Source organism: Prinia subflava, chromosome 7 (assembly GCF_021018805.1).
Source record: "Prinia subflava isolate CZ2003 ecotype Zambia chromosome 7, Cam_Psub_1.2, whole genome shotgun sequence".
NCBI lineage: Eukaryota > Metazoa > Chordata > Aves > Passeriformes > Cisticolidae > Prinia > Prinia subflava.
Genome location: NC_086253.1, coordinates 24,835,575 through 24,851,072, shown reverse-complemented (window position 1 = coordinate 24,851,072; position 15,498 = coordinate 24,835,575). Strand labels below are relative to the sequence as shown.

Genomic DNA, 15,498 nt, shown 5'->3' with positions numbered 1-15,498 from the left:
GAAGCCTAAATTCAGACCAATGTCAGGCCCACATCTCCCCCTTTTAGTTTTTGCTGAGGGCGACGTCTGTGTCTGTGTCCTCTCCTGCAGGGCCCTTGCAAGAGAAAAAAGACAAACATGACACCAGAAGTCCCATTAGTAATCAACCAATTACTAAATAGAACTTTCATTGGGCACCAACTTAAATGGTCAGGGAAGTTCTGTGGCATTTGGTGTTGACCCTTCATAACCATGTCCATGCACCAGCGTCAAGCTTAGCTATTTACTAATTCTAATACAGAAAAAAACAAAACATCATTAGCCTGCTCAAAAATGGCAGTCTAATTTGTCAAGATCTATCACTCTAGGAATCATCCTTTCAGATAACAAGGGCTTTTTCTGCCTTTTAGCAAAGGACAGTGGTCCTTGCATTACACCTGCAACCGCAAACTGATTTAATTTTCCAATTATTTGGACAACCTGAGTTGACCCTTTTTTTTTTTTTTTTTTTTTTTTTTTTTTTTTTTAATGCAAAAATGCATGCGATGTTTGAAAGGGCAGAGACCCATTGCAGGATGTGCAGTATTGGACCATCGTTCACTCAATTGGCCCATGATATCTGTAGGATGTCACCTAGAAAGAAAAAAAAGAATAACAAAATTAATAAAAATATCAATAAAAAGATATCTGACTCCAAAAAAAATCTACATGATCCCAAAGACCAGAAAGGCAAAAACCACAAAGTGAAATAACAACCCTTAATAACTACAAAACATACACCGAAGGCACGTGAAATATTACCTAAAATACAACTACATCTATGTAGGAAACTTAAATGAAACAACATCTACTATAAAATTAAAACACATGAAAAGAAAAAGTCCATTGAGACAAGATGTTGATCCTTAGCATCACTGGATGTCTTCTTGAAGCCTGGAGCAGGGAGTGACTCGAGGAAGATCGATGAAAACAGGACCATGCTGCTGACACAGGACTTCTGTTGTCTCCATAACTTCCAACCGCATGGTCATCTTTGCAGTCTATATGACAGCCACTAAGGCTATGCAATGTCCCTTTTCACTCCTCAGAGGTGATGGGTAACACGACTGCTGAACCTGCTAATGATAAAACACAGGCACATCTTCTCCTTAAGTTAACAAACTTGTCAGGCTCCATTGTCTAAATTCAACATCCAGGTTTCAGAATTACTTTTTCTTCAGGTTCATAACATAAATGTTACATTGTTACTTGTTATCTTTTTGATAATAATTTTGATCAGCCCAGGAACTGCAAAAGCTGAAGTGCTTCTTTTCCAGTGACAACCTGTTCATCCTTCCCGGGCAGGAATTCCAGGTTCACCTCAAAGATCAATTCAGCTATTATATTTAAAGGTCAAATTGTTGAGTCAAATAACTCATATGTAATTTTTTGCTAAAACATCTGGGCAAACAGGCAATTCCCATCCAGAGAGAGCCAAGGCATGGCCAGTGCCCAGCTCTAACTGCAGAGGAATCCCTTACACCAATTTTAAAAACAAACTTCTTAAAAATCTTATAATAAGAAACTAATATGGTAATTGACACCTCCTAAATTTGTCAGGGTAGAGATGCTCTGAGCTCAGCAGGCTCTTGAGATGGTCTGTGACCAGGATTGGAACTGCATCCCAAACCGTCAGGACAGAGGAGGCATTCTTACAAACTCAGATAACCTTGTCTGGAAATCTGAAAATATTTAGAAAATCATGAATGCAAAGCTAGCATAGACAGCTAGAAAACAAGGAAAAATTCTTGGGTGACACGTGTCTTACAGGCAATTATAGACAAATAGCAAAGTACATGAGAAGAAGAAGCAGAAGCAGCAGCAGTAGCAGCAGCCGGCTGTAGAACTGTAATAACTTTATCATATCAGTGAATTCACATCAAATATCTTAAAAACTGAGATAACACTTAAAACTCATAACCGATGGTTATACTGTAGAATTATTAATAATACTTGTGTTATCTGCAAAAGGCAACAAAGGTTGCTTATTTGTTTTTTGTATTTCTTGTCATATTTCTTCTATTATGAACAGGCATTTAAGGCTCCAATTCTGTTCACAGAGACGCCTTGAGAAGAAATGTTTTGAGGGAGGGGGGGAGGGAAAAACCCAAACAAAAATCAACTGTCCCTCTAAAAGGAAAAGCTTCTGCTCACCTCAAAGGCAACGAAGCTATTTGGCCCTCCCTCAGTGGGGCTTTGGGGGCTCAAGGGCCCCAGGGCCGCCCCGCGGAGCTGGGGGAAATCCAAACAAACGTGGCCCCCATTTTTCTGTAAAGGAAAAAGCTTCTGCCTGCCTTAAAGGCGGCGAAGCTATTTGGCCCTGCCCTAAGTGGGGCTTTGGGGGCTCAATGGCCCCAGGGCCGCTCCGCAGAGCTGGGGGAAATCCAAAGAAACGTGGCCCCCATTTCTATGTAAAAAAAAAAAAAAAAATTCAAGCGAAGCAACTCCCACAGCATTATCCGCTGTCTAGAGGAACGGCAAGTTCCTCGTGCCCTATTCGCAGCCAGCCGCTCGGCCCGCAGGGAAGGAGTGGGGGAGCGAACCCCGCCGCTCATGGCGGGGGGAAGGGGGAAAAGGAGCGAGGAGACCGCTCCTCCATTCCTATGACGACTTGCTGTGCAAATTCACGCAGAAGGAAATAGGGGGGAAACGGAGAGGGGACAACGGAGCGGTGCTCGGCGGAGCTCAGCCCGCCGCCGCCCTGCCGCCGCCTGTCTCAAGCGGAGAGCCAGCGGCCCCCCTCACCGCCCTGGGGGGAAGGGGGGGGGAACGAAGAGGCAAAGCTGCTCCAAGCCGCCCGTCTCAGCGGCACCGCGCGGGGAAGGGACCCGCGCGCCCGCCCGACCCGCGCACCTGTGGGGAGGGGGGAAACCGAGTACGGAAAAACGAGAGAGAGAGAGATTTTGCAGCCGCTGCAGCGCCCTGGAGCAGGGCAGGAGAAAAACCGAGCGAGAGAGAGAGAAGGCAGGGAGATTGCATCCGTGCTGCCATGCCTCTGTCTCACCGCACCCCCCCACCCCCGCACAAGGGAAAGAACAAAGTTAAAACACAGAGACACAAAGAAAGACAAGCCCTAAACTCACACAGGCAATCATAAAAACAAGCACAGGTAACGTTAAAAGCATAAAACACTCATAAAGTGAACTTTTCGCCCTGAACACACAGAAGGATACAGAGGGATCAAAGGTTTTCGATCCCGGTCCCGTCCGCAGGCCAGATGCTGGGCCACGCCGACGAGGAAAGGATCGTTGTGTCACACTCAGGGTCGGAATCTGACCAGCTGTATCTTGGACGGGCTAGCATCTTTTAAAGTCACGGTACAGACTAGTCGCAGTGGATGATAGCGCAGGAACCACTGCCAGCCATCCGTGGTATGAAGAAAGGAGAAGGAAAAGCCAAGGAAGCGCCGTCTCTGCCGGCCGGGAGAGGCTTACAGACGCTCGCTTTGATCTCGGCCAGACAGAACCGAAAGAGGTCGGGGGAGCGCTGGGCAAGCTGTCGGCAGCGAAGAATTCCAGCTGCTCTTGTCAGGAAAGGCACAAGCTGTCCTCTCTCAGGAGAGGGGTTCCCCAGGTTTTTCTGGAACCTCTGCCCGGCTGTCTTTTCTAGAAATTAAAGTCCAGCTGTGCTGGGTGCCGTCCGACCTGCTGTCTTTTGGCAGGATTGATCTTTTTCCATGGTCAGCAGGACCAGCATTCTTTAGCAAAAACGTGGAGATATTTCGCTTACCTCTCTGAGGAGGCAAGTAGAATTTTCAAGCTTTGCTGCATGAATCAGTCCCGGCTGCGCTGAACTTCTTCGAAAAACGTCAGGTCACCAGATGTTGCTATGGTTTTCGGACGGCACAGAAATAACAACATGACTCTCCATGATGGTAAAGATGAGAGCAAACTTTATTCTTCTACATTCTACTTTTATAGAGTAGTTCGGTACAAAGAACATGATTGGTTATTCAGCGTCTACACTCTTTAGTAAACATTTCTTTCCAGTAAACACGTTGGAAAAACACCACCTGCGGATGGTTTCTCACTTCCCAAGGTTTGTTTGAATTCCTCCTTTAGATTTCTCAGGCTAACATGAGAAAGTTGCTCGTCTGCCTTTCACACAGACACTAGCAGAGCCTGAAGCCTAAATTCAGACCAATGTCAGGCCCACAGTACATTTTATCAAAAAATTCATTGAATTGGCTTAAATTTTGTCTTAAACAGTAAGAGTAATGAACCACCAGTTTTTATTTCTGCTTGCATGCTGTGCATGAACCTCTATAGCTTTGAGCACACACAGAGTCTTCTGAGGTAGCTCACAGTGCTATTATTTATATGTATGTGTTTTCTGACCCAGACACTTTGATTTTACAACTTGTGGTCATGAGTCAGAGTTCTCACATCCTGAGAAAGGAACTTTTTTTGGCTTTTTCTCAGAGTGTTGTTCTGGTTTTTTCACTGTTTCAATTAATTCAGTAGAAAGTAGGTGAGTTTAACACAGTTTCACCTCAGTTAAGTCTTGTGGAAAACACTTCAGAATTATATGCACGATGCTACATACATACATCTGCAACCCAAAACTGCTATTATTATATTAACATTCAACTTCTGGAGAGTATGTGTAATTTAGAAAATCCTAAATCTTTGCATGTACAGGCCATTGTGTCAAAAATCTTTAAACTTTTAAAAACCACATGTTTTTATTCCCTATTGTGAACCTGGTCTCACATTGGTCTAAGTTTAAGCACAGTGAGAAATTTTGCTTCAGCTTGTTTGTGGGAGAGAGAACACATTATTTAACAGTTTTAGAAAAATCTCACTTTTTTCCCATCTTTCTTTCTTATACATTTATCTCGTACTTGTCTAAGTGTAATTTGCTTGCATTTTCTAAGATTAATATAAAAACATTCTGTGTCTTTTCAACACAATGAAAAGATGCCATCATTACTAAAACCTATAGTAACACTTGACACTTTATATTCATGTAGCATGACTTTATTTTTAGGTATTCTTATGATAAGGTAGTGTCATTCTATCTAATGCATTAGCTGTCTGCATCTGTGTGCATGACAGGAGAACCAAAGCCATTGTAATGCAGCATTATGATAACATGATTGTTCCAATATGAAATATTTGGCTAATTGGGTGTGGATACCATCTTTATTAAAATACAAGAAGTAGACATTATGCCTGACTTCAAAAACAAAGAGCAGACGTACTTGGTGTCAAGTCACAGGCACTTGTCTAAGGGTAAAGGAACAACAGGAAATTGTTTTTCCTATTGTGATCAACGACATGATGAGAGACAAATTCCACAGCTTTTATATCCTCTGGGTGTTCCTGCTAACTTCAGTACTAAGTATTCCACTAATGAGCAATGAGTGAAGCACTGGGAGCTGATTGTGAAGTTTAGGGACAGTTCCCCTGCTAAAAGAAATCAGAAGTAGCTCTGAAATCAATGATGAATTTCCAATTCAAATCCTGATTTTTGAATTCAGGAAAGAGGACATTTAATATAATATTATTAGTTGTAGCAGCAGTAATAGTAGTAGAAGTAGCAACTACCGTTGCCATTGCTATTCTTATTATTACTATTCTTATATTGTCTTACTTTAAGATGTGGTGGTGTGGATGGTTGGACTTTCCCCATTTCAGTATGTTAAACCTCAGTTGGACTCCACAAAGAAAGTTGGGACAGTGTAAGCAGGAACAAGCAGGTGCTGTGAAGGACTGTGACAAGGAAAAGAAGGACAGACGAGGGAGAGGATTTAAAGAGAGAGACTTAAGGAAAAAGGAGAGGGTGCTGAAAGAAGGATATAGGAAAGAGGGTTTTGAGGCAGAGAGAAGTTGAAAGATATATGGGTGGTTTACCAAGTAGGAAGGATTTAGATATGTAGAAAAGATGAAAGGCTGGTGGGTCCTATATTGTATGTTCTGTACAATGCTGTATGTTCTGTACACCCCCCCTTAATTGAAATTCATAAGTTGCTACCTCCTCCCTACAAGTCCCTATTCTTAAGCTCCCCTTGGTCACATGTTACCTTTTCCCCTCTTCCCGCCACTGTGTTATCCCTCCCCTATCCCCTAACTGGTTCAAGGCTTGCAACCCTTCCCCTTATCTCCCAAGTGTCAAGGTTCCATTGGTTGCCGCAAAGAGGGACTCCCATTTCTCCTCCCCTACCCCGAAAGCATATAAGCTGGTGCATTTCTTTGTTCGGTATCCAGTTCAGCCTGGTTCCACTTCGGTCTGGACAGTGCTCTGTTGGATTAAAGTTGTGGTTTCTCTGGCTGGCTGGATCCTCCTTTCTCGCTCTTAGCGCGTCGCTTCAGTTATCCTACTGCCGTTCAGGTCTCTCCCAGGGCCAAGAACCCACAGGGCTGACCCCTTCGTTCCGCTGAGGGGCAGCTCGGATTCCGCTTGCTCCGGTGCCTGGGCTGGCTCGGGGTGAAGCCAAGGGGCTTAGTAGCGGCACCGCGACAGGTGGCTGGCACCCCAGATGGGACCCTGAGGAGAAGCCTTGAGTTTCCGTGGAGGCTCTTGTCTTCCCTCTTTGTGGTCCCCGTAAGGATTGGCGGTGCTTGCACCAGGCGTGAGCACCGAAGAGTTTCAGATCCAGGGCGGTCCCACCGCTGCGAGTCGAGCAGCCTCTTCGGAGGAGCGCTCCTCGCAGATCCAGGAGGCAGCTTCGTTGGCAGCACTCCCGGCGAAGTCTTCTGTGCGCTGAGGGTTCCCCAAGACCGCAGGTAAGTACCCTCCGTCGGGGGCACGCGATCAGGACCCCCTCTCCAAGCCACGGGGGAGGGCTCCGAGGAGAAGTCTGCGCAGGACCGGGGGGTTAACGCTTTTGTTTTCGCTCCCGGTTTGGTCGTGCCCAGGCGGTTTTTAGTTCTTTTCGTTCGGGTTTGTTTCGTTCGAGTACTCCTGCCAGCTCTCGAGGGAGGCTCGGAGCTGGGGGAGAGTCGGGTTTTTGGGGACGTTGCGTGTGCCGCGCGCCGGGAGGATCGGTGGCTTTAGCGAGTGCAGGGTTGCCCGGTTTTTAAGTTGCGGCAGTTACGGTTTTCTGTTTGAGATTTAGTTGGTCCGGTCTTGGGTGAGGGTGGTTTTTCAACACCGGCGAGATGGGTGCCTCGCTTTCGACCACCCAGAAAGGAGTTTATTATGTTCTTGTTAGAGTTTTGGAGGAGAACAAGGTTCAGTTCTCCCGCGGTTCGTTAAAAAGGCTGGTGCGGTGGCTTTCCGTGCAGTTCAGTAACACGTCTGAGGAGCTTGTGAGGAACCCTCGTTATTGGGAGGCGATCGAAAAAAAAGCGGCCAATTCGGATAAATGTCCCCAAGATTTTATGTTTTTGATTGTCAAATTTAAAACGATCGCTAACAGCTCTCCCCTGCATGAAAAGCCAACGCGACCGCCCGCCCCAGTTTCCCGTTCCCCTTCTCCCAATCCCCGTGTTCCTCGGAAGGGAATTCTGAGGAGAGCCGCAGACCCTAGGTCTGCCAGCCCAGGCTCTCACCAGAACTCCCGGTCCCCCAGCCTCAGCAGTCTTGTCCGGACTGCTGAGGAATCCTCGGGTCGCCCTGGACAAGCGGCCCGGGGACGCAGCCCTTCCCCTGTCTCCCCACGTTGTCGACCAAAAGTTAGATTTAATCTTGCTGCGTCACAGGAGCCACAAGATGGCGCCTGCGACACACAAGATGGCGCCCGTTCGCGCCGTTCTCCTACCCCTCCCCCGCGTCCCCCTCCCCCGAAATTCAATCCCTTCCTTGACCCAACCCCTTCATACCCGCCCAACCCCTTTTATCTGCCCAACCCATTTTACCCCTTGGTCCCTCCCACACCCGCCCCCTCTGTTCCCTCCCTTGCTCCACCCATGGCTCCTCCCACATACCCGATGTCTCCTCCCTTTGTGGCCGCCCAAACCCCGCCTTCGGTCCCTCCCTTTTCCCACGCTGACACTCCTCCCACTCCTGCCCCCTGGCCCGCCCTAGGGGCGGAGCCAGGCACTTCTCCCCACCCCGGAAGGAGGCCATCTTGGAATGGTAGTTCCCACGCTGCCTCTTCCGGTTCCCACGGTAGGGAACCGGAAGACAACAGCGATGGAAACCAGGAAGTGCATCTCTCAGCTGCACCTGTCACCTACCGAAGGGCTCGCGGGGGTGGCGACCCTAAACCGAATTGGCAGCCATTTTCACAAACTATAATTCGAGATTTATGTAAGGCGCATAAAGAGTTTGGGAGAGAGAGCCCGTACTTCCGCGGCCTCCTTCAGGCAGACCTAGCAGCTGCGACAACCCTTCCTGCAGACTTAAAGCAATTATTTTCTTGCCTGATGACACCGGCTGAATTTGAATTATGGCTTGCTGCATTTAGGCAAGCCCTGCGGGAAGAGCTGCCGCACCTGCCACTCCCAGCAATTGATGAGGGAGGTAATCCCCTTACTGTTGAATTGCTGGGAGGAGAAAGTTCCTTCGAGTCCCCTCAAGTTCAGGCACTGCTCATTCCACCAGCAGTTTTGCCTAGGGTGCGAGACCTGGCCTGCAAAGCCTTTTTCACGATGCAGCCTCGTGCACCCCTGCCGCCGTTCACCCAGATTAGGCAAGGGGACACAGAATCATTTGTAGATTTCGTGGACAAGATGACTAGGGCTTTAGAAATACAAGTAACGGACGGGCTCGCCCGTAAGAGAATTTTGGAGGAGATTGTTTTTGCTAATGCTAATAATGTGTGCAAACAAGCGATTTTAAGTCTCCCTCCAGAACCCCCACGGACTCTACAGGTGATGCTGCAAGTTTGCCAGCAAAAGGTCCCTTTCCTGCTTCAACATATGACCACCACAAGCAAGCAGGGAACTCGGCAGGTGCATGCTGCGGAAGATGCGACTCTTCGTCGCCCACAGGCCCGCAAGCTGGCAGCGTCGAACCCAGCCAGAGCACGGGTCGAGTGCTACCTCTGCCATGAAAAAGGGCATTTTGTGAGCCAATGCCCGCATAACTTGCTGGCAAAGCCTCGGCCGCAGCAGGAGGACTCCGAACACAATTCAAAAAACTAGGGGGGGAGTGCGGGCCCACCCGGCATGATGACCCCAACAGGGTGGGCAGTGCAGAAGAGAAGGCAGTCAACGCCTTTGGGGGTCACTGGACCAAGACAACCATCTCGGACTGGCATTTCCTTTACCCTTCCCAGGAGGGAACTTTCCCGGACTTGACGTTAACACCATTTTGTAAACCTTACAGGTTGAGGCTCACTCACAGTGCGCACCTCAGAGATACCAGCTGGTACCCAGTTCGCGTGGATTGCGAAGACCTTCTGGACTGGCCGTTTCAAAGGAAAGGTAAGTTCATTGTTGTTGGGGACTGTAAATACACTCCGCAAGACATTGAGGTATACCCGGGGACCTATAAGGGTGACCCCAGGTTCCTCAATGTCTGGCTGCGTTCCACTCATCCCCCAGCTTTCCACCCAAAGGGACAAATAGTGGCCCAGGCAATTCCACACACCAGGCCAGATCAGTATCAGGTTTACCCTGAGGAAAGGCCACTTTCAGTCAACGCAGTGCATCGGATCACAGAAGAAAAACCTATAATACAATGCACGATGTCCATTGGGGATGAGTCCGTTAATAAAGGTCTTCTTTTTGACACAGGAGCAGATGTCACGGTCATTCCCACCCGGGAGTGGCCGTCACATTGGGCCTTGGAGGACGCGCCGGCGAATATCTCCGGAGTAGGGGGTTTTCAATCGGCTAAGAGATCAGCGCGCATGGTGAAATTCACGGGGCCGAAAGGGCAATTGGCATATACGCGCCCTTTCGTTTGCAAATATGAACGGCCCCTGCTTGGTAGGGAGCTCATGTCCCAATGGGGGGTCACAATTAGTATCCCAGACCCCCCACAGGTTTTTTGCCTAGCGGTCACTGAGGAGCGCCCAATCCTCAAACTGAATTGGAAAACGGATAATCCAGTGTGGGTTGACCAGTGGCCGCTATCCAAGGAGAAATTAAAGGCGCTCGAAGAGCTCGTGGAGGAGCAGTTACAGAAGGGTAATATCGTGGAAACGAATTCCCCCTGGAACTCGCCCGTCTTCGTCATTCGAAAGAGTGACGGAAGGCGCTGGCGCCTCCTTCACGACCTTCGACAAATTAATAACGTTATAGAGGACATGGGATCCCTCCAACCAGGAATGCCATCCCCTGCCATGCTGCCCCGAAATTGGAATCTGGCAGTTATTGATCTGAAGGATTGCTTCTTCCAAATTCCCTTACATCCGGATGACGCACCGCGTTTTGCCTTCTCGGTGCCTACCATCAACCGAGCGGCCCCAAGGAAGAGGTATCACTGGAGGGCTCTTCCCCAAGGTATGAAGAACTCCCCGGTGATGTGCCAGCTGTACGTCTCTTCCTTGCTGCGTCCTGTGCGCGCAGCCGCGGAGGAGGTTATCATCCACCATTACATGGATGATATCCTCATTTGCGCCCCAACAACAAGCGAACTGGATAGAGTCCTCACACGCGTAACAGATTTGTTAGTTGCTGCAGGGTTTGAGCTGCAAGCAGAGAAGATTCAGCGGATGCCACCCTGGAAATACCTGGGGCTGGAAATCGGACGGCGGACCATTGTTCCCCAAAAATTGGCTATCCGGACATCAGTCCGGACCCTTGCGGATGTCCATCGACTCTGCGGAGAGTTGAATTGGGTGAGGCCCTGGCTGGGTCTCTCCACGGAGGATCTAGCACCCCTCTTCGATTTATTGAAGGGGGGAGATGAGCTTAGCTCTCCCAGGGCGCTCACCGCGGAGGCAAGGAAAGCACTGGAGAAGGTACAACAGGCGTTGTCATCACGCCAGGCGCACAGATGTGACCCCGGCTTACCCTTTCGGTTCGTGGTGCTGGGTAAGCTCCCGCATCTTTTTGGGGTCATTTTTCAGTGGGATTCGAACACCACACAGCATGACACCAAGGGCCACGGTGGGAGAGATCCACTGCTGATCATAGAGTGGGTCTTTCTTAGCCACCACCGGCCCAAGAGACTTACGAGGCCACAAGAAATCATGGCTGAGCTGATCCGCAAGGCACGTACGCGCCTTTGCGAGTTGACCGGTTGTGACTTTGAGTGCATCCATCTCCCCATCAAATTATCCTCGGGCCAGATCACCAAACCCATGTTGGAAACTCTGCTTCAAAATAATGAAGCTCTACAATTCGCTCTGGACTCTTTTACGGGCCAAATTTCAATTCATCGGCCGGCCCACAAATTGTTCAATCTGGATGGAAATTTTGAATTGGCATTGAGGAGTGTCCGAAGTGTAAAACCACTCCAGGCCTTGACCGTTTTTACAGACGCGTCCGGGGCTTCTCACAGGTCAGTGATGACCTGGGAGGATCCCGAAACTCAGCAGTGGGACAGTGATGTTGAAATCGTTGAGGGTTCGCCTCAAGTCGCTGAGTTGGCCGCAGTCGTCAGGGCATTAGAGAGATTTCCCGGACCGCTAAACATAGTTACCGACTCTGCCTATGTTACAGGGGTAGTGTCCAGAGCTGATCAGGCAGTATTACAGCAGGTTTCCAACGACGCGCTTTATGCGCAGCTCTCGAAGCTTATAAAGCTTGTGTCCCACCGAGAGCACCCCTTCTACGTGATGCACACAAGGTCGCACACCGATTTGCCAGGGTTTGTTGCAGAGGGCAACAGGAGAGCAGATGCTCTCGCTGCTCCTGTGACAAAGACCCCACTGCCTGACATATTTCAACAGGCACAGCTCAGCCATGCTTTGTTCCATCAGAATGCACCAGCCCTGGTCCGCCGATTTCGTATCACCCGGCAACAGGCCAGGGCGATTGTGGCTTCGTGCCCATCGTGTCAATCCCACTCCGTGCCGACCATGCACGCCGGAGTCAATCCCAGAGGGCTGGGAAGTTGTGAAATCTGGCAGACCGACGTCACCCATGTGGCGGCGTTCGGGAGGCTCCGGTACGTGCATGTGTCCGTTGATACCTTCTCGGGTGTAGTCTATGCCTCCGCACACGCAGGGGAGAAGGCCTCCCACGTCATCCAACACCTCATTCAGGCCTTCTCTTTCATGGGCATCCCCAAGGAAATTAAAACAGATAATGGCCCTGCGTATACTTCCAGGGAGCTTGCAGATTTCCTGCAGCAATGGGGAGTTGAGCATAAAACGGGCATCCCTCACTCCCCCACGGGTCAGGCCATTGTTGAAAGGACCCATCAGAACGTCAAACGGGTCCTTCAACAGCAAAGACCAGTCCTGAAGGTTGAAACTCCATCAATCAGATTGGCAAGGGCACTTTATGTGTTAAATTTCCTAAATTGTTCTTATGAAAAACCAGATCCGCCCGTTGTGCGGCATTTCAATAGCAACCGCGACTGGGACCTGAGTGAGCAGCATCCGCCGGTGACCGTAAGGTTTCCCGAAACAGGGAAAGTGGAGGGTCCACTGACGCTTTTGACGTGGGGGCGCGGGTACGCCTGCGTCTCCACTGATGCCGGGCCGAAGTGGATACCCTCCAGATGGGTAAAGCCTTATATCGAAAGAAAAACAAAAGTCCGGGAAAACGAAAAGCCTCAAGTCGCCTCCGCGGCTTTACGCCGCAGAAGGCGTGAGTCCAGTGACTCAGAGGAAGAGGAGGAGCAGTCAGAAGGCTGGGAGGACCCCTTTTTCTGTGATTTCCCACTTTGTAACGATTTGTTTTTCTGAGTTTCTGTTTAGATCCGTCCAACCATGAGCGCCAAGACTGCCATCAGTTCAGCCGTCCTCTTCGCCAGTCTCCTGACCATCGCCCAGGCGTGGCTCGTCCCCCAGCCGCAACAGAACGTCTGGGCTGTCTTGGCCAAATCACTGGGCCAAGACCACATATGTCTCAACCAAGCGAGTGCCGCGAATCCCATGGCATCCTGCCTCGTGGGGATCCCATTTAAAGATCGTGAGATGCCCAAGATGCTTCTAGGTTATGCTCAAAAACTTAGACAAGAAGCTGCTAAAATGGAGCATAACCTAAAACATGCCCATTACATCGTCGCGTGGTACAATTATATTAAAAGTCTTCCAAAGTTAGAAAACGAGCCTCAGGAGCTGGAGCTTCTAGGTTCCGCCAGAGCCGAATCTTGTTTTCATATCCGCAACGACCACGTCCAGCGTCACCACCGTCATTTTGTCTCCTCCAAAGCCCACTTTAATACTCATTGGTGCAACGCTGTGTCCTTTAGTTATCCTCCAATCCCTCCCCAAAAATCAGCCCAAGTCTTTGCCCATCCCCGCCAGCTTCCTAGGGGAACATTCTTGATTTGCGGAGACCACGCATGGGCAGGTATCCCCTCTCACCTCTCCGGAGGCCCGTGCACCTTTGGGACCCTCGGATTGTTTTCACCCAACAAATCACAAATTTTGGATTGGGTTACACAAAATTCTACAAATGGTGCACATATATTGGCACACTCTAGAAAGAAGAGAGAAGACTACTCTCTCAAAAAATTGGCAGACGATTGTGATGAGGAAATTATCCATTGGAGCAGATCTAAAGGCATCGCAATCACAGTATTTGCGCCGTGGGTCGCCATTGCTAAGACCCTCGGAGAATTAGGCCATTTGGAATGTTGGGTAGCTAAGCAATCCCGTTTGACTTCTAGGGCCCTATCAAACCTCCTGAAAGATGAGGAAATTACGAGGCAGGCAACCCTCCAGAATCGTGCAGCCATCGATTACCTCTTGCTCCTCCACGGTCACTCGTGTGAGGAGTTTGAGGGGCTCTGCTGCTTTAATTTGACATCTAGGGCCAAGGGGACTCGCGAGGCACTCAAACAAATGGAAAACATGATAGGAGACATCAAGCAAGAATACGGGGACTGGCTCAGTAATTTGTTCAAGGGGTGGGGGATCTCGGGTTGGACGGGATCGATTCTTAGAACTGTTCTGTTAATTGTTTTTGTGCTTTTTGTTGCTATTGCCAGCCTTGGACTAATGAAAAAGATGTTGCAGAATTTGATTTCTTCCTCCACATCACCACTCAAAGCTGAAGTCCACCGAGTAGCCGTTGAAGTAGGCCCAGAAGTGTTCAAGGAGGAGGAGGAAAGCTTCGTTGATGAGGACGAGCAGGCTGAACAGCTTGAAATCACCGTGGAGGAAGTGCGCTGCTTTCCTCGAGAACAATGGCCTACTCAACAGCAGTGGTTTGCAGAATCATACCCACGTTCTGAATACCTGGTGGACCCCCCTCAACTCGGATATCTGAGATAGAACTCACAGGGTCAAAAATAAAAGAAAAGGGGGAGATGTGGTGGTGTGGATGGTTGGACTTTCCCCATTTCAGTATGTTAAACCTCAGTTGGACTCCACAAAGAAAGTTGGGACAGTGTAAGCAGGAACAAGCAGGTGCTGTGAAGGACTGTGACAAGGAAAAGAAGGACAGACGAGGGAGAGGATTTAAAGAGAGAGACTTAAGGAAAAAGGAGAGGGTGCTGAAAGAAGGATATAGGAAAGAGGGTTTTGAGGCAGAGAGAAGTTGAAAGATATATGGGTGGTTTACCAAGTAGGAAGGATTTAGATATGTAGAAAAGATGAAAGGCTGGTGGGTCCTATATTGTATGTTCTGTACAATGCTGTATGTTCTGTACACCCCCCCTTAATTGAAATTCATAAGTTGCTACCTCCTCCCTACAAGTCCCTATTCTTAAGCTCCCCTTGGTCACATGTTACCTTTTCCCCTCTTCCCGCCACTGTGTTATCCCTCCCCTATCCCCTAACTGGTTCAAGGCTTGCAACCCTTCCCCTTATCTCCCAAGTGTCAAGGTTCCATTGGTTGCCGCAAAGAGGGACTCCCATTTCTCCTCCCCTACCCCGAAAGCATATAAGCTGGTGCATTTCTTTGTTCGGTATCCAGTTCAGCCTGGTTCCACTTCGGTCTGGACAGTGCTCTGTTGGATTAAAGTTGTGGTTTCTCTGGCTGGCTGGATCCTCCTTTCTCGCTCTTAGCGCGTCGCTTCAGTTATCCTACTGCCGTTCAGGTCTCTCCCAGGGCCAAGAACCCACAGGGCTGACCCCTTCGTTCCGCTGAGGGGCAGCTCGGATTCCGCTTGCTCCGGTGCCTGGGCTGGCTCGGGGTGAAGCCAAGGGGCTTAGTAGCGGCACCGCGACATTAAGATTGTAAAAACTATAAAGAAAAGTACTAATTAAGGTACCAAATTAAAACATATTTCAGTTTATAAAATTTTGTGCTTGCTTCATTGAAAGTTAATGACTATTATGCAGCAAATTTAAGTTTATGGCAGTAGTCTCACTTTTTATATAAACAGTTCATTTGTTCACCACCCCTCTGAGGTCCATCTCACAAACTAAAACCTATTGGATTAAGTTGCTAATTAAACCTCTTTGATGGGGGAAAATCTAGGATAAAAACAGCAGTAAGAGATAAGGAGTAAAGGGATCCAATGCTGCTCACACCAAGGTCACACAATGACTTGTGCAACAGAAAAACAAAGAAAATAAAA

At 48.9% G+C, this 15,498-nt stretch overlaps 1 protein-coding gene across 1 annotated transcript; it reads left to right on the top strand.

Moving 5' to 3' along the window:
• Positions 1-9,195: 9,195 nt before the first annotated feature.
• Positions 9,196-15,145, top strand: LOC134552833 (uncharacterized). The gene is made up of 2 exons (XM_063401871.1): positions 9,196-9,332; positions 12,725-15,145. The coding sequence occupies exon 2, from the start codon at positions 12,737-12,739 to the stop codon at positions 14,246-14,248; it is 1,512 nt and encodes a 503-aa protein (XP_063257941.1). The 5' UTR covers positions 9,196-9,332; positions 12,725-12,736; the 3' UTR covers positions 14,249-15,145.
• The last annotated feature ends 353 nt before the right edge of the window (positions 15,146-15,498 follow it).